The sequence below is a fragment of the Ranitomeya variabilis genome, chromosome 1 (assembly GCF_051348905.1).
Source record: "Ranitomeya variabilis isolate aRanVar5 chromosome 1, aRanVar5.hap1, whole genome shotgun sequence".
NCBI classification, from domain to species: Eukaryota; Metazoa; Chordata; class Amphibia; order Anura; family Dendrobatidae; genus Ranitomeya; species Ranitomeya variabilis.
The window spans coordinates 780153053-780175633 of record NC_135232.1 but is presented as its reverse complement, the minus strand read 5'-3'; the positions used below and the strand labels follow the sequence as shown (position 1 = coordinate 780175633).

The 22581-nt window shown below is 41.9% G+C and overlaps 1 protein-coding gene across 21 annotated transcripts in view; it reads right to left on the bottom strand.

Moving 5' to 3' along the window:
- ADGRL3 (adhesion G protein-coupled receptor L3) overlaps window positions 1-22581 on the bottom strand; it is a 1249649-nt gene that overhangs the window by 497951 nt on the left and 729117 nt on the right. For all 21 annotated transcript variants that reach the window (XR_013217764.1, XM_077272336.1, XM_077272380.1 and 18 more), the window contains 2 exons: window positions 22140-22348; window positions 8950-9126 (listed from right to left, as the gene is read on the bottom strand). Coding sequence is in view for 20 of the 21 variants with exons in the window: in XM_077272336.1 (XP_077128451.1) it covers window positions 8950-9126; window positions 22140-22348 (386 nt within the window). In the remaining variant the exon portion in view is untranslated. The remainder of the gene's footprint in view (window positions 1-8949; window positions 9127-22139; window positions 22349-22581) is intronic.

Genomic DNA, 22581 nt, shown 5'->3' with positions numbered 1-22581 from the left:
GAGGCACATTTACATGGGTATCAGCATGAGGTGGTGGCTTAGAGGAACGGGGAACAATGGGGACAGAAGAACTGGGGGCCACCGGTGTTGTGGAGCTGGTAGGCCTCTCTCCATCCTCCAACAGAACCCTCCACTGAGGCTTGATGGTGAGAGCCTCATCAGCGAGAGATGCAGCTTCTTCCACTGTCGCTGGTCTCCTCTCACGCACCCATTCCCGGATCTCAGCAGGGCACTTGAAGTAAAACTGCTCTTTTAGGATAACCTGGAGGAAGGTCTTCCAGGTTAAGGCCTCCTCTGCCTCCAGCCAGCGATGACATATTTGTTTGAGTCTATGAGCATATATCTTAAAAGACACTTCCCTGTTATGACCCCAATGGCAGAGGGTCTCTGCAATAAATACCAAGTCTGCAAACACAAAAAACCAGCTCATAGGGCAGTGGTAACTGGGCTGACCGTATAGCTAATCCTAGCACCACAAATAGCAGCAGCCGGGGAACGTGCCTATGTTGGTTCTAGACGTCTCGCGCCAGCCGGAGAACTAACTAACCCTAGAAGGGAAAAGATAGACCTTTCTTGCCTCCAGAGAAAAGACCCCAAAAGTTGGATACAAGCCCCCAACAAATAATAACGGTGAGGTAAGAAGAAAAGACAAACGTAAGAATGAACTAGGTATTTAGCAAAGAGAGGCCCACTGACTAATAGCAGAATATAGTAAGATGACTTATACGGTCAGCAAAAACCCTATCAAAAATATCCACGCTGGATATTCAAGAACCCCCGAACCGTCTAACGGCCCGGGGGGAGAATACCAGCCCCCTAGAGCTTCCAGCAAAATCAGGAATCACATTTAGTACAAGCTGGACAAAAATAAGAGCAATACAAATAACCAAAAAACAAGGAAGCAGGACTTAGCTTAATTTTGCATGAACCAGGACCAGCAGACAGGAGCAAACAGAAAGGACTGATTACAACGATGCCAGGCACCAGACTAAGAATTCAGGAAGTTCATATAGCAACACCCCTGGACTAACGACCCAGGTGGGTGCCAAACTAGGGAAAGACAATCTCAGAGTCATACCACTAGTGACCACAAAAGGGAGCCAAAAAAGTCTAATTCACAACACTTCCCCATCACAAGCTAAAGTACGGAACTGAGTCCTGTAAGTGTCTGGCGTCACAGCATAATGTTCTAGAATAGTCTGTTTAATCTCCGCATACTCACGGTTCCCCCGAGGGTCCATAGCTCTATAGGCTTCGGCAGCTCCACCCTCTAAGAGCCCCACAAGATGTCAGACTCGCTCCCTGTCCGGGACTTCCATTAATCGACACTGATGCTCAAAGTCCTGGAAGAAGCCCTCAATGTCGCCTGCAGTCTCATTAAACGGCTTGAAGTCTTTGCGGGACACTCTGGGGAGTTCCCTCATGGTGGGTGCTGGGGTTACAGTCTGTCTGGAGCTTTTAGCTGCTTCCAAAGCGATCTGCCTCTCCAGCAATGCCATCTCCTGAGCTCTGTGAATGGCCTCTCTCTTATCGTCTATGGTGGCCTCTTCTCCGAGCAATGCCAACTCCTCCTCGTACCACACAACCCACTGACTTTTTTGGTCTTGACTGATCATAAAAATCTGATTTACCTCGAGTATGCCAAGCGCCTGAATCCTAGACAGGCCCGTTGGTCGTTGTTTTTCTCCCGTTTTGACTTTGTGGTCTCGTACCTGCCTGGTTCGAAGAACGTGAAGGCTGATGCACTTTCTAGGAGTTTTGTGCCTGATTCTCCGGGAGTCTCTGAGCCGGCTGGTATTCTCAGAGAGGGAGTAATTTTGTCTGCCATTTCCCCAGATTTGCGACGAGGGCTGCAAAAGTTTCAGGATTAACTCACATCTGATTTCAAAAATAAGAATGGATTGTCTGAGCTCCTGGGATCCGCCCATGAAGGGGGTAGGGGTCACACCTTCTATTCAATGGTTGGGTTCACCAGAAGATTCTATTCTGGTCGGCTCCGCTTAGTCTACGTAGTATGTACATTTGACTAGCCACCTGCTGTGAGGAAGAATGGCTATTCCTTCACTAGTTGACAAAGCTTAATTACATTAAGGCTTAGGGCTGCAAGTATTGGGGGAAGGAGACATTGTTACAGGTGACTCCCAGCACAAGAAAATACATAAATTACTGCTAATAGAAACCAGAGAACAGTTACATACATCAAATGGCATATTATTCAAATACAGGACAGGGTAAAAGTACATATCATGACAATCAGTACCCAGGAAATGTACTTGAGTCACTGACTGGAGTAACAGTGGTGGAGGTGCATAACACTTATAACAGGTGGGGGCATCTTATTCCAGTGGTGCTTTCATTAAAGGGGTTGTTTAGAATGTATATCGATTAACTGTTTTTAGCTGTCCCTGATGTGAAGTGCAAATACATGGCTATGGGCACTATACAGTTGATTGAGCTATGTTGTGCCGCTCTGCAACTCTGCAGCTCTGCAACTGAGTCACTGGTATTGGTAACAGCCAATTAGAGGGAGTGACAGGTTTTGCACCCCCACTGATCAGGTATTGAAGATCTATTCTAAGGATGATGCCATCAATATAGAAATCCTAAATAGTCTTTGGTGTTGGTCTTTGTATTGAGATTTTTTTTAGTCATCTGCTGAGGTTTTCCTACATCCACTATTAGGGTGCACCACCATAGTTGTAATCAGGGTTACCTAGCTAGGGGCCCATTAAGAAGTTTTGCCCACCTCTGAACCAAAACCATAGCTACTCTTCTGGCGACACCACTCAGTCCTCTTCTATGGGAGCAGCGGTGTAATAAGATAGATAGAAAAGATAGATGTCCTGTAGATATATGTCACAAGCCTTCCACATATAATAAACTTGCACCCTTTAGTGCCTTTCTTGTGGCACTAAAGGGTGTTTAGTCTTGTTTACCTAATAAATGAAAAAAATGATGTGGGGTTACCCCTATTATTGGTAACCAGACAAAGTAAGGCAGACAGCTAGTTACTTACACTCACCGGCCACTTTATTAGGTACACCATGCTAGTAACGGGTTGGACCCCCTTTTGCCTTCAGAACTGCCTCAATTCTTCGTGGCATAGATTCAACAAGGTGCTGGAAGCATTCCTCAGAGATTTTGGTCCATATTGACATGATGGCATCACACAGTTGCCGCAGATTTGTCGGCTGCACATCCCAAAGATGCTCCATACAAGGCAGGATGGATCCATGCTTTCATGTTGTTTACGCCAAATTCTGACCCTACCATCCGAATGTCGCAGCAGAAATCGAGACTCATCAGACCAAGCAATGTTTTTCCAATCTTCTACTGTCCAATTTCGATGAGCTTGTACAAATTGTAGCCTCAGTTTCCTGTTCTTAGCTGAAAGGAGTGGTACCCGGTGTGGTCTTCTGCTGCTGTAGCCCATCTGCCTCAAAGTTCGACGCACTGTGCGTTCAGAGATGCTCTTAGGCCTACCTTGGTTGTAACGGGTGGCGATTTGAGTCACTGTTGCCTTTCTATCAGCTCGAACCAGTCTGCCCCTTCTCCTCTGACCTCTGGCATCAACAAGGCATTTCCGCCCACAGAACTGCCGCTCACTGGATTTTTTTTCTTTTTCGGACCATTCTCTGTAAACCCTAGAGATGGTTGTGCGTGAAATTCCCAGTAGATCAGCAGTTTCTGAAATACTCAGACCAGCCCTTCTGGCACCAACAACCATGCCACGTTCAAAGGCACTCAAATCACCTTTCTTCCCCATACTGATGCTCGGTTTGAACTGCAGGAGATTGTCTTGACCATGTCTACATGCCTAAATGCACTGAGTTGCCGCCATGTGATTGGCTGATTAGAAATTAAGTGTTAACAAGAAGTTGGACAGGTGTACCTAATAAAGTGGCCGGTGAGTGTATATTATCAGGCTGGGAAGGTCCCTGGTTATTGGGCTCTTCCCAGCCTAAAAATAGCAGCCCGCAGCTGCTCTACAAATGGCGAATTACATTAGATGCGACAATTCTGGAGCTTTGCCTTCACTCTTCTCGATTGTCCTAGTCAAGTTAATGGTAGTTGGGGTTGATGACAGCTGTGATTTGTCAAAAATCACAGCTGACATCAAGCCGCGGGGTAAGTAATGGGGAGGTGTCTATCAGACAGCCCCCAATACTAAACAATTAATTTAAGAAAAACACACATTTTATTTTAAACACTCCCCGACATGTTCCCTGGTTTAACAATTTATTTTTGAAAAAAAAACCATGCAAGTCCGCTATAGTCCACAAATGGAAACCTGAAAAAATGAAACAAGAGAAATAAAGACAAGACATTGTTCCTTGTTCACCAATTTATTAGAAAAAAAAAGTTCTCACACAGATCCAACATAGCCCATGGCGTTCCCATGACGATCCCCAAATCCGACGTCCAAAGGATATGGAGCCTTGTTCAGAGATTGAAGCTCAAAAGGCTATAGCAGCAGCCACTCCGGGTCCTGCTGCGCTCTGCGAGACCAGGTGGCTGTCATGAGCAGCGACATCAGTAAATACACCGCTTATTAAAGAGAGGATGCCCAGCATGCAGCACAACACCATGGAAGATGTACAAGTAGACCCTAACAATAGGGAGAGGGGTCACCTCCTAATATAAACCTGAGTTTCATCTCTGCACTCCCTATTGTCCCTAGACTGGCTCCTTCCTGTGCGCTATTACATGCCTAAGCCCTCGCAAGCCCTGAACTTACCATGTCTAATGCACAGGCCAGCGAGACACCAGTCCCACTACTACAATTAGACAATACGAGGAAGGTATGACAAACAGTGGGAAAATACACAACAAATAATAAAATTAGCTTCTCCAACAGGAAACTTCAGCTGCTCCCAGCTGTCAGTTTTGCCTGTCTGGTTATCAAAAATAAAGGGGAACCCATGCTGTTTTGTTTTTTAATTAATTAATAATTTATAGTACAGGCACCAACTGATGAATACTCCCATCAGCCACTCCTGATCTCACTGTTATTAGCACAGCAGGAGTAGGCTGATAGGAGCAGTAGTCCCATCAACCGATACTAGTGACCGGAGGCAAACTTTTTACCTCTGATCATAACTGTGGGCTCACGCTACCATTTGACAGTGTGGGAACAGCAGCTGTCTGACCAGCAGTGTTAATTTTACTGCCGATCAGAAGTGGTGTTTGCCACGCTATCATGCACATGACAGTGTGGTAAACACTAGATGTTCGGGCCCCCCATTCAAGTGAATGGGGTCTGGGTACGGGTCCAGGTATTGTTCTGGTACCCGAACCCAAATTTTTTGTAGCTGTTCGGCCGAACCTGTCGGACCCGAACAACCAGGCGTCTGCCCATCTCTAGTCAGGACCTGATAAATGATTTTTTATCAGCCATGTGTTTGTATCTGTCCCCCATAACCTTCAGATTGTTCTGTACCCCTTGCCATACAGAAGAGAGCGAAAAAGAAAAACGTTCCTCCCCAGGAACCCACGAAGAACCATCTCTACTGAAAGCACTGAACTGAGAGCGGAAGCCATATGCACCAAGAAATGGCGACTTAACAGTGGATTCATTACAACAATTGCTCAATGCGAACCCAGCCAGAGGTAAGATGACTAATCTTCCTGATTATCAGACACAAAACACCTAAAGTATGTCTCTAAATTTTGATTTAAGCCTTCTGTCTGACCATTAGTTTGATGAAATGCTAAGGAAAAGGATAGATGCACCCCCAGCTGAGAATAAAATGCCCTCCAGAACTTAGATACAAATAGGGTTCCTAAACCTATCCACCACGACTAAAATTACAGATTTTCCAGCTGATGAAGGATAGTCAGGATTAAAATCCATGGACAAATGTGTCTATAGTCTGTCTGGTATAGTCAATGGTAGAAGAGACCCCGATGGACGAGTATGCGGAGTCTTAGAACGTGCACAAACATTACAGGTAGACAAAAAAATCAACTACATCCTGATACAACCTCAGCCACTAAAAACCATGAGAAATGAGGTAAGAAGTCGCTTTATTTCCTGGGTGACCAGCAAGAATGGCACAAATAAACTCCCTGAAAGACAAGAAGAAGGGGCGTTCTCCTTAGCATTCAACACCTTATTCTCAAGCTCAGAACACACGACGGAGACAACTACCCCTTCCTGTAAGGCCTCTTTCACACATTAGGGTTCTCCAGTGTGTGGTGACAGTTTTTGCACGTACTGGAGACACTGACACATGTAGACCCATTCAAATGAATGGGTCAGTGCACATATCTGTGTTTCTTCATGGACCGTGTGTCCGACTGACCCACACGTAGACATGTCCGTTTTTGTGCAGCTGCACGGATTACATGGACCCACTCAAGTCAATGGGTCCGTGTAAACACGTACCGCACAAGGATGCCGTCCGTGTGATGCATCAGTATCACACGAACGGCCACCGGAGAAGCGCTACAGTAAGCGCTGTTCCCTGGCGGCTGGTGATGAAGCCGACTCTCATCATTCTCCCCTGCTCTGCCGGCGATCAGCGCAAGCAGAGGAGAATGATGTCCGAAGGTTGACAGCAGGTAGAGGCTTTTGGCACTCTTATCCCATCATCTGATACCTGCTGCAGCTAATAACATTGACAGCAGGAGCAGATGATCGGGGTATTCCACAGCTGCTATCTGCGATCTAACTAAATAAATGAATGAAAAACCGACGTGGGTTCCCCCCTATTTTCTTGAGCCAACCAGGCTAAACTCACAGCTGGGGGCTGCCATCTTCAGCTGTCAGCTTCCGCAAGGTTGGTTATCAAGAATAGAGGGATCCCCACGCTGTTTTTTAAATTATTTAAATAAATAATTTTTAAAAAATGGCGTGGGGTCCCCCCATTTTTGACAACCAGCTTTGCTAAAGCTCAGAGCTGGGGGCTGGTATTCTCAGGCTGATAAGGGGCCATTGATATAAGCCTAAAAACAGCAGTCTGCAGCTGCCCAGAAAAGGCACTTCTATTAGATGCGACTTTTCTGTCGCTTTGCCTGGCTCTTCCCACTTGCACTGTAGCTGTGGCAAGTGGGGTTCATATTTGTGAGGTTGATGTCACCTCTGTAATGTCAGGTGACATCAAGCCCACGGCTTAGTAATGGAGAGGTGTCTAAAAGACATCTATCCATTAGTAATCCTAAAGTTATATGTTAAATACACAGCCAAAATAAAATCCTTTATTTGAAAAAATTACACAGACTCCTTTAATATTCTAATTAAACCATACTTACTGCAACACCTAATTCCCCAACGCCCTCGATATCCTGTAATAAAAATAAAATTAAAAAAACAACAATATACCATACCTGTCCGCCGTTGTGTCCCACGCTGTAATCCATGCCTGGGGGCTATATAGTGTCCAACCTGGATGGTGCCATGTTGCGACCGTCCCGGCTGAAAACCACTGGTGAATGAGATGCTGAGAGAGCAGCATCATTCACCAGCGGAGACATCATCACCGGCATTTTCCCATGGTCCTGAGGTCACCGCAGTTCAGCCCAGCCTCAATGATGTCACCGCAGAGAGTACATTAATGAGAAAAAAATTAACTTTTTTGAATTTCCCAAATGGCTGCAATGAAACAAAGAGTGAAAAATTTAAAAAGGTGTGAATACTTTCCATATCCACTGTATGTCCCCCATCCTGGTATATGGCCCCCATTATGGTATATGGCCCCCATCCTGGTATATGGCTCCCATCCTGGTATATGGCCTCATCCTGGTATATGTACCAATCAAGGTATATGACCATATCCTGGTATATGACCCCATTCTGGTATATGGCCTTATCATGATATATATTCCCATCCTGGTATATGTCCCCATCCTGGTATATGTCCCCATCCTGGTATATGTCCCCATTCTGGTATATGACCCATCTTGGTATATACTCAAATCCTGGTACATGGCCCCCATCCTGGTACACAGCTCCCATCCTGGTATATGGGCCCATTCTGGTATATGAGCTCATTCTGGGATATGACCCCATCTGGGTATATGTCCCCATCCTGGTATATGACCTCATTGTGGTATATGTCCCTATATGGCCCTCATATAGTCAATGCATAGAAAAAAATGCTTTTACTTACCTTCCCAGTGCTTCCACGCAGAGCCGTGTCTTATTCTGTGTGTTCAAGTTGGCAGTGAGCGGTGATCGCAGCCTGTACTGTACAGGTCGTGTCACCGCTACTCGACGACACTCATCTCATGCCAGACCTTCCCTCCCCAGCACTAGAGATGAGCAAACTTCTTCAAAAAATGTTACCCAATATCAAATTCGGTACGAACATTGCACATTCGGATTCCTGAGCATTTTCCTCAAAATCGGCAAAATTCACCCAAAGTTCAGTAAATGATCGAGTTTCCACTAATGCTTTTGTTAGGACTTTGGCTAGGATAGTAGTGCTGTATGATGAGCGAGAGTGACGAGTTTGATGAAGGGAGAGGGGTGGGGAGCGGTCAGAGGAGCGGCAGACTATTTTCTTTTTTTTAAATTAACTAAATGTGTGGAGATTCCGGCAGCCAATCAGGGCACAGAAACCATCCACAACGTCCAGACACAAGGGCTTGTGTCATTGGCTGCCTAAGTCACATGTCCCTCCCCATATAAATGGTGGAACTGTTTTTGCGCCATTTTGTCAGTGTAAGAGTGCAGAGAGGCTGTTGCAATGCTTGTTTTTGGCTCAGCTCAGAGGGTTCACCAGTTCGCCAGGTTGCTTGATTTGCCAGCGGGCTCCTCAATGTGAGGGGGCTTGGGGCAGCCACCTCCCTTGCTCATCATTGTAGCTGTGCCTTTTGGTTGAGGATTTTACATATAGTTCTGCAAATATGGGTTCCATAAAAACATTCATAGTAATATTTATTTAAATTGCTTCTTTAACAAAATTCTAAACAAGTTATGCTGTTATGACAAGAACTTACACTTACCTTAATTGTAACATGAGCCATGAGCACGGCAAAGTTAGTTAAATGATTACAAGAACACTTTGTATGTGTTTTGTTGGTTGTTATTAGCCTGCAGCCTTGAGTTGACCAATGACCTGACAAGTTGGCTTTTGAATAACTCCAGAAGGAACAATTAGGGTTAAAAAAGTCTTCAGAGTCCTGTAAAAAAGTAGTAATAATTATTTTTAATAATTTTGAAACAAATCCAAGTTATTGTGGGAATTTTTCCTGTGATACCTTGTAATTTATTTTGGAACAAAATATGACTATTCTCTAGATTTAGTACTATAAAAAATATTGAACATTTGGTCAAATGTGTGTAACACCTGCACTGGGAACTGTCAGGGCAGCTACTGGTATACTGGGATTTACAGACACTAAGAAGAGCTTTGCAGCTGCTGTTAAACAGGGACCTACAGACATTAGCAGATTTTCCTCTGAGCTGCAGTGGACTACAATTCCCAAGGACCCTTGTTTCAGTCAGATAAAACAGCCTGGATTGGATGAGGAGGGACTTGGAGGGAGGAGCTGGGAAGAAAGTGAAAGCAAGAATTCAGAGAAAGAAAAGAGCGTGGCATCTTGCTGGGAGAGACTGAGCACGGTGGATTTGCATCACACCACGCTGCAGGGTTGCTGTCCCCTCGGATATACCCGCACTGCTGGAGAGAGAGCGGCTTTGTTTTACCCTCTGGAGCAAGTTGCATCAAGAACTTGGAGAGTTCTGCCGGCACTCCCACCGTATAAAGGACTGAATCCGGCCGCCCCCAGCTGGTGTCCAGAGAACCATCCGACCGTTGGAGACGCGCAATGAGTGCCCTTCTGAGACTTGTGGTCCTACCAGCGCTATTTACAGTGAGTACATTACAGCCCAGACTATTGCCATTAATATTCGTCTAAGTGCACCAACTGTTCTAATTTGCGCGGCAACTGGGCCCCAACGTTTGGACTGAGTTAAACCAGAAGAAACAAAAAAAAAAAAACCTGCTAAGTTATACTTGCAGGGTTGAAGTAGAATTAGAGTGTGATGTGTATATGACTTTGAAAGAGCACAGTTACTTGTATTGCATGTTATTCTTTTAAATCCATCTCATTTATGCTGCATAGCAATAAACCTGTTAAACTGTTTTACTCCTGATCCCTGTGTGTACTGAGTGTGGCTGGGGCTTCCCGAGTTAGCCCCTGGCAGAAGATAATAGTCCTTCTGCAGTCCCAGAGAGAGCTCCAATCAAGATTCGGGTGGAGGCACTGCGCCCTGGAGAGGTGAGCCCCCCCATAACACCCAGTGTACCGTGGTAGCCCTAAAGGAGTGTTACATGTGTATTTCTCTAAGACAGAGAAACATACTACAGTTTATCAGTTAAAAATGAGCAACTGCCATATGTCTATCTTATGTTGTTATAATATTTTATAACCAATTCAGTTATTAAGTGGCTTTGAGGGGTTTTACATATTGAGACCCCCTATGCTTAACTTCATTTTAAAAACCAGACCCCTGGAAGTGTTTACAACGGGGGTCAAGAAGAGAACAAGCATTGTGCGAATTTGAAGACTAATTTGGTGATTTACACAGCACTGAATGACAATCACAGATGCTCTAATGTGAATTAACAAGACAATAAATACAAGAGAAGAGAAAATCTTTTGGAAACTACACCCCTCAATGCATTTACCAAGGTATGTAGTAAGCAGAAGTATCTATTGTGGCAGGCTTGGACTGGCCCACAGGAGAACAGGAGAATCCTCCGGTGGGCCAATGTGCAAGAGAGGACCACCACCCTTTTATATGAGCAGCACTTGGCACAATATACTTGAATCACTATGTAATACAATGTAATTGAGGATAATGTCATATTTGCATGTAGCTGAAAAGCGGGGCCCTGGAGTTGGTTACTGGTGGACCCTTGGCACCCCAGTCTGACACTGAGCAGAATTCAAGCTTGTTTTTAAAATGTATTAGGGATTTGTCTATGGAAATACTTTGGAAAACTGCTTAATTAATCAAGGACTGGCCTGATCTTAAATAGACAATACTATAAAGGGTCATCTCAAGAAGATAAATGTGCACTGCCATTATATACCAGATGGCCATATTTGTGATGACGATAGGTAAACTTAGGTGTCATACAAAATATATATGCTCAATTATTATTATCTCAGATGTATATACAGGGGTCTACCTTCTGGGTTTTGGACAAAACTGTAGGTCATATAGAGTAGTCTGGGCTCTCATTTCACATCACTGCTATCCAAAACCTTACATTTTAGTTTTTTTGCTAAGGTTGCCTGAAGGTATTTTTTGTTAGACATTAAATTCTTAATGGAACCACATAGAGATATGTATAAATGTATTAACCATTTTTTGCTAGGCTATTTTGAACATTTTGCACTTCAGGTAGTCATGACAGTCTTTAAACTTTCGACAATTAAAACCTAAATTACAAAATAAGAACATATTAAATCCTCACACTCATATATTTTCTGAAAGTACACACTTGCCACTCAGCAAGATGCCCCCTTCATGCAGTTTTGTATAATTTTTAACCAAATACTAACCTTAATGGATGAAAGTATTACCAAAAGTGAATGGATCAAACTTACTAAAAAGGCATCACACCTACTAAAAATACAATTTTTAAAATTTTCTAAATTCATACAAAGAGACCAAAAGTCTGGCTTTGAACTGAAATTCTAAAACAACAACCTATAAAATACAAGGATTACACCTTGAGAAGTTAATACATCTCTACACCCTTTGAATATATCCTGATAGCAGTATGACAAATGCAATTTCCTTGATGAGCTATTGACAGCAATATCCACCTTAAGTTCAGGGCAGACATTAATTATCTGAAAAGAAATGTAGTAAAACTTATATTTTGTACCAAAAACTCACACATGCAGTGGATATAAAAAGCCTACACACCTGTGTTATAATGTTGTGGGTTTATCATATAAAAAGGTCAAATTAACAAGTATCATTCCAGATACCTTCCAATATTAGATAATGGAAAGTTTAACAAAAAACACAATATGAACACACCACAGCATCTCAATTGGACTAAGGTCCAGACTTTGACTAGGCTACTCTAAAGTCTTAATTTAGTTTTTCTTAAGCCATTCAGAGGTGGACTTGTAGATGTGTTTTGGATCATTGTCCTGCTGCATAACCCAAGTGCACTGCAGTTTGAGGTCACGAACAGATGGCCGGATATCTTCAGGATTTTTTGGTAGACAGCAGAATTCATGGTTCCATTTAGCACAGCAAGTCTTCCCCGACCTGAAGCAGCAAAACAGCCCCAGATTATCACAGCAGCACCACCACCACCATATTTTACTGTTAGTATGATGTTCCTTTTTCTGAAATGCTGTGTTACTTCAGCACCAGATTTAATGAGACTACACCTTTCAAAAAGTTCAACTTTTGTCTCTTCAATCCACAGAGCATTCTCCCAAAAGTCTTGGGGATCATCAAGATGTTTTCTGGCAAAACTGAGATGAGCCTTCATGTTCTTAATGTTCAGCAGCGCTTTTCATCTTGGAACTCTGCCATGCAGAACATTTTTGCCCAGTCTCTTTCTTATGGTGGATCCATGAACACTGACCTTAACAGAGGCAAGTAAGGCCTACAATTCTTTGAATATTGTTGTGGGGTCTTTTGTGACCTCTTGGATGAGTTATTGCTGCGCTCTTTGGGTAATTTTGGTTGGCCAGTCACTCCTGGGAAGATTCAAAACCATTCCATGTTTTCGCCATTTGTGGATAATGGCTCTCACTGTGGTTCGCTGGAGTCCCAGAGCTTTAGAAATGGCTTTATAACCTTTTCTAGACTGACAGATCTCAATTATTTTTTTCTCATTTGTTCCAATTTCTTTGGATTGCGTCATAATGTCTAGCTTTTGATAACCTTTTGGTCTATTTCGCTTTGTCAGGCAGGTCCTATTTAAGTGATTTCTTGATTGAGAACAGGTGTGGCAGTAATCAGGCCTGGGTGTGGCTAGGGAATTTGAATTAATCTTCCAAAAGATGTGATAAACCACAGTTAATTTATGTTTTAAAGGGTGTTGGGGTAATCACTTTTTCACACAGGGCCCTGTAGGTTTGGATTTCCTTTTCTCTTAATAGTAAAGACCCTCATTTAAAAACTGCATTTTGTGTTTACTTGTGTTATCTTTGTCTAACATTTAAAATATATCGCACAGTGAATACCAAGTAAAAAGTAACCCACCTCACATATATTTCTTTTTATTTACGTGTACAAAGTGAAATAGTCTGTGCAAGTAAAGTTTCTTTTTTGTATGTGTCATAGAAATAATTAAAATCCATAAAATCTCCAGAAAGAGAAAGAGCTTACAATCTGAAACCCTTTTTGAAGTAGAACCACATGTTTAACATAGGGAAAGGGAGGAAATTATGTATAGGTAGGAGGTGAGAAAAACGCATTAAAACAAGCAGTGAAGATAGGACCCCTTGGTGTGGACAAGTAATTAAAACTGCAATATTTGATGGGAAAAAACATAAAGTCTGGGGTTTGTTTAATAAAAGGCGTAGAAATACCCTTTCACAATAACCAGCTTGTTCGGAACAAAAGACTGCTTCAGACACTTGGGCATCGGTGGAAAGTTATGAATATTGGGGTTTGTGTAGATCACATATTGAGGGGTTATACATTTTCAACTTCAGAACTAAAAGCAGAAGCATGTGAATATTTTTTCATACAGTTAGGTCCATATATATTTGGACAGAGACAACATTTTTCTAATTTTGGTTATAGACATTACCACACTGAATTTTAAACAAAACAATTCAGATGCAGTTGAAGTTCAGACTTTCAGCTTTCATTTGAGGGTATCCACATTAAAATTGGATGAAGGGTTTAGGAGTTTCAGCTCCTTAACATGTGCCACCCTGTTTTTAAAGGGACCAAAAGTAATTGGACAGATTCAATAATTTTAAATAAAATGTTCATTTTTAGTACTTGGTTGAAAACCCTTTGTTGGCAATGACTGCCTGAAGTCTTGAACTCATGGACATCACCAGATGCTGTGTTTCCTCCTTTTTGATGCTCTGCCAGGCCTTCACTGCGGTGGTTTTCAGTTGCTGTTTGTTTGTGGGCCTTTCTGTCTGAAGTTTAGTCTTTAACAAGTGAAATGCTGCTCAATTGGGTTGAGATCAGGTGACTGACTTGGCCATTCAAGAATATTCCACTTCTTTGCTTTAATAAACTCCTGGGTTGCTTTGGCTTTATGTTTTGGGTCATTGTCCATCTGAATTATGAAACGACGACCAATCAGTTTGGCTGGATCTGAGCACACAGTATGGCGGCTCTGAAGACCTCAGAATTCATTCTTCTGTCCTGTGTCACATCATCAATAAACACTAGTGACCCAGTGCCACTGGCAGCCATGCATGTCCAAGCCATCACACTGTCTCCACCGTGTTTTACAGATGATGTGGTATGGTTTGGATCATGAGCTGTACCACGCCTTCGCCATACTTTTCTCTTTCCATCATTCTGGTAGAGGTTGATCTTGGTTTCACCTGTCCAAAGAATGTTCTTCCAGAACTGTGCTGGCTTTTTTAGATGTTTTTTAGCCTTTTTATTCTTGATGCTTATGAGTGGCTTGCACCGTGCAGTGAACCCTCTGTATTTACTTTCATGCAGTCTTCTCTTTATGGTAGATTTGGATATTGATACGCCGACCTCCTGGAGAGTGTTGGTCATTTGGTTGGCTGTTGTGAAGGGGTTTCTCTTCACCATGGAGATTATTCTGCAATCATCCACCACTGTTGTCTTCAGTGGGCGCCCAGGTCTTTTTGCATTGATAAGTTCACCAGTGCTTTCTTTCTTTCTCAGGATGTACCAAACTGTACATTTTGCCACTCCTAATATTGTAGCAATTTCTCGGATGGGTTTTTTCTGTTTTCGCAGCTTAAGGATGGCTTGTTTCACCTGCATGGAGAGCTCCTTTGACCGCATGTTTACTTCACAGCAAAACCTTCCAAATGCAAACACCACACCTCAAATCAACTCCAGGCCTTTTATCTGCTTAATTGAGAATGACATAACGAAGGGATTGCCCACACCTGTCCATGAAATAGCCTTGGAGTCAATTGTCCAATTACTTTTGGTCCCTTTAAAAACTGGGTGGCACATGTTAAGGAGGTGAAACTCCTAAACCCTTCATCCAATTTTAATGTGGATACCCTCAAATGAAAGCTGAAAGTCTGAACTTCAACTGCATCTGAATTGTTTTGTTTAAAACTAATTGTGGTAATGTCCATAACCAAAATTAGAAAAATGTTGTATCTGTCCAAATATATATGGACCTAACTGTAACTGTGAGACATGCCAATCAGCCCTAAATTAATAGTGGCAAGATAGCTGACAACAGCAATGCCATGTTTCCTTTTTAATCTAAAGGCAAAATCACAATAAAAAAATATGATGTAAACATTGAACGCCTGTGAGCATCAGGAGCAAAAGATATGGTGAATGTTGGGGATTTCATGAAATACTGAAGGGCTGAGAACATCCAACAAACAGCCCCACATTAGGTCATCAAGGGGAGGTGTGTGGGTGTATCTTAGTAGCTGATAAAAAGACAAGGCAAATTATGATCTGTGTTGAATGCCAGCAGATACATCGCCATGTATGCTTGATCCATGTTTACGGACGTTGTCACTAGGAGCGCTTCCTTCTATAAATCTGAAGCCACTTCCATGACCAGATTTAGTAAGTTTCTTTGTTGATTCTTTTTATTTTATGCAATTGTATATGCTGTATTGTTTTGTCCCCTTTGTAAAATCTTTAGTATATTTTTTTGTAAACAATGCCTATCTTTCTGGATTAGATATAAAATGTAATAGTTCTGTTCCTTTTGTACTGTAAATTGCACTCCTGAAGCAATGTCCGCACTGCTATGTTGCCCTTGTAGTACAAGTCTTCAATAAAATGGTGCCAGAGTAAACGAATGCGCATTCCGCAATATCTGGTGCCATTTTTTTGAAGATGACTCCGTCTGCTGACTCCGTCGCTACACTGCACAGGTGCCGCTCATCCGGGCTTCGGATAGAAGGATGCATCCACTGTTAATTTTATACTCACAATTTAATTTGTCATGGTATTTGCTTTTTTTAAGTTTCTTTCTTTATTACCACTCCACAGGACAACTGATGGGACATTGGGTTTTGAACAATACCTTTCGAAGATTGAAGATTTTTGTTCTCTTTCACTTTGATTTTTAATTGTTGTGTTTTTCTATGCACTCTTTACGCTGGGTCACATTTTCAAGTAGTGTGTATCATTACTTTTTTTTCTGTTTTTTGTTAACTAGCAAAATACTTATTTTGGTATAAGCATTAGCAAATCTGAATATATTTGCTGGATTACTTCTCTTCTTTGAGGTTATAATTTAGTGTTTTAAAACCAACAATGCCATCTAGTGGTCAAACTATACCATTTCAATAACTTACACTTTTCTAACCTTTTTTCTTTACATGGCAATTAAGAACTAATGGGACGCAAGCGCTCGCTGTGATAATCGCTATCTTTTAATTTATATTTCTGTGCGCCATAAATTGTTGAATCATGATCCGACAACCAAGTACTATTGCGCATGCAGGGATGCGTGATAATGAATTCACCATTTTCGTGAAACCCTTGTGCTATTAGAGAATTACACGGTCATACTGTGCGTAAGCCTACCTGCGGGCGCACGTTATGGACACGCGTTATAGACACGTATATCAGGGACTGACTACTCTGCAGCTTAAATAATTTAAGGTTAATAATAACGATATATAATGAGAATAAGTCAAAAGCTTTTGTAGCATTTTTCCCCTGATGAAGCCGAATTTGTTGCGGTGATACGGGTGGACACCTCAATTTGGTATTATTCACAAACTGACACCTTGGTGTTGGTTGTGCTACAGTGGTATGTTCAGATGCTGTTTTTGCACATTATCTACACAGCACTTTTTGTGCTATTCCCTTTACCTTTGCACGGTATGTTCCATTAGACACATGAATAGGTATTGGTATCCTAAAATCTCTTAATATTTAGTAAGCATGTTCATCTTTTTAATTGCCCATTGCATATTATTGCTAGTGCAAAGATTATGTTTTTTCTAATAGCGGCATTTGCTATGTCTATAATACTAAAAAATATTAGAGGCTTCCCCATTTCTGGTAGCACAAAGGCTCTGGAAAAGTGCTGTCTCCTCACCCCCCAAAAAGAAATCCTGCAAATTATGCGCTCCCAAATCCAAATGCCCCCTCCCTTCTGAGCCCCACAGTGTGCCTAATCCACATTTAGCCTTCACTTGTTTGTCAGTACTGTAGCGATGAGAGTCCTGTTAACATAGTGGGTGCATGCCTCCAGAAGCACGAGCTGGGCATAATGTACGGGCACTACAATGCACTGGGCACTACAATGTACTGTTGCTGTTTGTTTCTTGAAAGCATCCATGGAGTCAAAATCGTCACTATACCTGTAGTTAAATTCCCAGAGGGGTGTAATTTCCAAAATGGGGTCACTTCAGGGGGAATTCTGCTATTCTGGAACTTAGGGGTTTTCTATATGGAGTACGCAAACTATTCTAGGAAAATCTGGGCTCCAAGAGTCAAAGAGCATTTCTTCCTGCCCGAGTCCTGCCATGTGGCTAACTAGTACTGTCTAGCCACATATGGGGTATTGCCACATTTGACAGAAATTATGTGAAAAATTTTGGTGCTATTTTTACCTATTTCCCACTGTAAAAAATGTAAGATCTGGGGCTAAAACAACATTTTTGTGCTGATAATGTAATTATTATGGGGCGTATTTTGTATGGAGCATCTTATGGGGCCCATCATGAACTGTATGGAGCATTATATGGGGCTCCTGATTTAAAATGGATATTCAAAAACACTTAACCTACTGATGTCTCAATTAATTTTACTTTTATTGGTATCTATTTTTATTTTTGAAATTTACCGGTAGCTGCTGCATTTCCCACCCTAGGCTTATACTCGAGTCATTAAGTTTTCCCAGTTTTTTGTGGCAAAATTAGGGGGGTCGGCTTATACTCGGGTCGGCTTATACTCGAGTATATACGGTAAAATTGCAAAGTGCTACTGAAGAAAGGAGCATGAGAACAGCACTTTAAAGAGAACCTGGCAGCACGATTTTGTAATGCAAAGTAAAGACATGGCTGTACTGGTGCTGTAATACTGATTACATTGACACCTCTAGTGAAGAAATCCGCTTTGTGGTTGTTCTTTAATCACCATTAGAAATGTTCTGCTAATTATATTTTGGTGCACAGGGGCTTGACTGTCCACTGGAAAATCTCCTCCATGTCTGTGATTTCCTGCCCTTCTGCCTGCCTATGGCTGTGACTGACCTGCATCCTCTGTTTGAAATTTCAGCAGTGACCTGTTACTCACAGATCAGGGGCAGATGGAGGGGTGGGCAGTCAAAGAGACAAGCAGAGGGGCCGTGGAATCTAGACATGGAGCAGAACAAGTATTGTCATGAGTAAGACAGCCTAGTGCAGTCAAAATGTGTCGACTGGGTCATGTCGACCATGTAAATTTTTCTTTTGTACGCACCATATTTTCTTTTGAAAAAGAAAAAGAAAAGGAAAATACAGTCCTGTTGAGCCGAACTCCAATTTTTTCTATTTGCTATGGAGCAGAAGACCCAGTGTACAGTCTGGCCCCTGTGCACCTGGACCCGTAGAAGCATTGGACTAACGCGAAACGGCCATCCTGTCACTTTCTCTCCCCGCATTCCTCTGCAATCCTGTGTAACCTGTCCATGTCCCGAAATAAGGAATAAAGAACTATAAATGTTTGATCGCATTGGTGAGTGCTGTGCTTTCTTTATGCTTTATGCTGTACATTTAAAGTCTTCTTTGCTGAGCACCTGTTATCATTTCATACACCGCTCAACCCTAATACCGGGTCGCATCACAAATTCAAATACCTTAACTTTCCTGGTGCCGCTACATCTCACCTATTCTATGTCCTATATGTATCCCTATGCCAGCTTGATGGTCTCCTAACATATCCCAGCATATGACCGTAAGATCCAATATCAATTCCACATTCATTAATATACATAATACTCAACAGAAATAACGTCCAATCTTCAGATTTGCACGTGTGTAACCGTTATTGTGCAGCCGCTAACTCCCTTCATGTGCCTGGTGACCCAACAATAAGTAAACATAGACAATACTTCAGCGGTACCACAGTCACGTGATCTAATCACATGACCGTAACATACAGTGATTAGATCACATGTTGCTGAGTAACCAGGTACATGAAGGGAGGCAGCAGCAGCTCAGTAGCGGGGCCCGAAGTCAGAAGGTTGGACGCCAAGAGCTATTTCTGGAATCTATAAGATTTTTTTAATGTTGCTCTTGTGTATATTTCTGAATTAATGTGATCTTATTGCGTAGACTGGATTGCGGTACTTATGCACATATGCTAATGTATTGGTTATTTAAATAATTAAATGAACATGTGACTGAGTGGTACCTTACATACTTGGCCATGTACTGCTATTGTCAGATTAAAAATGAGTCATGTGGAGATGAAATGTCACTGTTTCTTATTGTATTTGATCATTAGAGTAGATGTTTTATGATCTGTAACATTTGCTCGAGTGTTGCAGTTTTCCCTTCTTTGGCTCATAGTTCTGAACAGCTCATTTACATTTTTGGTGTTTTTTCTTGAATTGTTCCTTTTTTGGTGTTTTCATGTTAGTGTAGGACTGGCAAAAAGTAAGGACCCTTGACGTGGGTTGCCAGCTTCCATATTATGGCCAGAATATCAACCAATACCTTACATATATTTATATGTTTTGTTTTGCACTTATTTGTTTTTTTGCAGGGTGCAGCGGACCCAAATGGTTCTGTATACTGTGGCCTCTGTTCACACGGGATGCATTGTAGCACTGGGCAGCCCGCCATAGGGCGTCATTAATAGGCTGGAGCCAGATGCTTGCATTCCCTGTGTGAACACGCCACATACAGTTTTTATCTTAGTGCATTGGTGTACCACACAGCCAATCCCTGATTGTAGGCTGGCTGTCTCATTTGGTATTGCACCTGTGCATTTGTTATTTTGTTTGGGTCCGCTGCACCCTGCTTGTGCATTAGTATTGAGGCCTATACAGACAGGTAAGCATCTCTGCCTGTTTTTGGTGTTTTTTCTTGAATTGTTCCTTTTTTGGTGTTTTCAGCTCATTTACATATAAGAAAAATGTGGATTTCTCTGGAATAAGACATCAGATCACAGATATCAAGGTATCATTTTATTCAGCTTCCTATGACCTCTATGCCTGTATAAAGACCGCTTAGAGCATTGATCCTACTGACTAATTAACCTTAAAATTAAAATTAAGAGACTAGTGTTATTTCTGAATTAATTTAGAGGTCTAATTGATATGGGTGTCAGGGGTCTTATTTAAGGGTACTGTATCTAACTTAATTCAGGCCCAAGATTCATAAATTTACTTAAATTTGATCTGCAGTATAACTATATTTAGGAGTCGGGGCCAGTACTAATATAGCTGTGTGGATAAAATTGCAGTATGAATTAATTTAACCCCTTCACCCCCGGAGCTTTTTCCGTTTTTCCGTTTTCGTTTTTCGCTCCCCTCCTTCCCAGAGCCATAACTTTTTTATTTTTCCGTCAATATGGCCATGTGAGGGCTTATTTTTTGCGGGACGAGTTGTACTTTTCAACGACATCATTGGTTTTAGCATGTCGTGTACTAGAAAACGGGAAAAAAATTCCAAGTGCAGTGAAATTGCAAAAAAAGTGCAATCGCACACTTGTTTTTTGCTTGCCTATTTTGCTAGGTTCACTAAATGCTAAAACTGACCTGCCATTATGATTCTCCAGGTCAGTACGAGTTCATAGACACCTAACATGACTAGGTTATTTTTCACCTAAGTGGTGAAAAAAAATTCCAAACTTTGCAAAAAACAAAACAAAACAAAATTGCGCCATTTTCCGATACTCGTAGCGTCTCCATTTTTCGTGATCTGGGGTCAGGTGAGGGCTTATTTTTTGCATGCCGAGCTGGCGTTTTTAATGATAGCATTTTGGTGCAGACACGTTCTTTTGATCGCCCGTTATTGCATTTTAATGCAATGCCGTGGCGACCAAAAAAACGTAATTCTGGCGTTCCGATTTTTTTTCTCGTTACGCCGTTTTGCGATCAGGTTAATGCTTTTTTTTTATTGATAGATCGGGCGATTCTGAACGCGGCGATACCAAATATGTGTAGGTTGGGCGCTTTTTTTATTGATTTATTTTGATTGGGGCGAAAGGGGGGTGATTTAAACTTTTATGTTTTTTTTTTTTTTTTCACATTTTTAAAAACTTTTTTTTTTTACTTTTGCCATGCTTCAATAGCCTCCATGGGAGGCTAGAAGCAGGCACAGCCCGATCGGCTCTGCTATGCAGCACCGATCATAAGATCGCTGCTACACAGCAGAATTGCAGGTGTGCTGTGAGCGCCGACCACAGGGGGGCGCTCACAGCCACCGGCAATCAGTAACCATAGAGGTCTCAAGGACCTCTATGGTTACTGTCCTGATGCATCGCCGACCCCCGATCATGTGACGGGGGTCGGCGATGCGCTCATATCCGGCCGCACGGCCGGATGCGGTAGTTAAATGCCGCTGTCTGTGTTTGACAGCGGCATTTAACTAGTTAATAGCGGCGGGTGATCGCGATTTCACCCGCCGCTATTGCGCGCACATGTCAGCTGTAAGAAACAGCTGACATGTCGCGACTTTGATGTGCGCTCACCGCCGGAGCGCACATCAAAGCGGGGGTCCCGACATGTGACGTACTATACCGTCACATGTCGGGAAGGGGTTAAGGTTCTGGATTAATGTAATTAATTTAGTGGGTTGAAATGGAGTCTGAATATTTATAATGTTCTTCAATCCTAGTTAATTTAGGATTATGAAGATATTTGGGGTCTGTAGTTTGTGGTCTCCCATATCCCAAACTTCATTTTCTATCAAGACTTGGTTCATATAGCCATAGTTAAATCATGCCAGTCATGTTATTGCTTTGGTAAGACATTATTTTTACTAATTACTTAAATGCAATCATTTTCATTTGACATGCACATTATTTTCTCAGGAAAAATAAAACCACTCACCTTAATGTGTTTAACAGTAAATATTACTGGTTCAGTTAAATATAACTTGCTGGTTGATTCTTTATATACTGCAGCAGTAATGATAGGAGAATTCACGACAACTGTATGATTTGTGGTCAAAGCTTCAATTCCCAATTTTATGCTGGCATTCTCTGTGGACAGGTAGCGCCCCAGGTTATTGTACAAAACAAATGCAACTCTTATCTCACCTAGAAATTAAAAAATAAAATACAATAGTTAAACTGCAGACATTAAATTGGTACTTAATAACTCAGATGATTTTCCTAGCCAGCCTAGTTTAATAAAGTGATTGTCACATGTTCAGAATCTTGTTTGAATTTTTTAGATGTAAGAAAATATGGTATCTTTTTATGTTGTGGATAATACGTTATTGGTTTCCCGATAACTTCTATATTTCTTATGTTCTTTCTCTACATGTGTA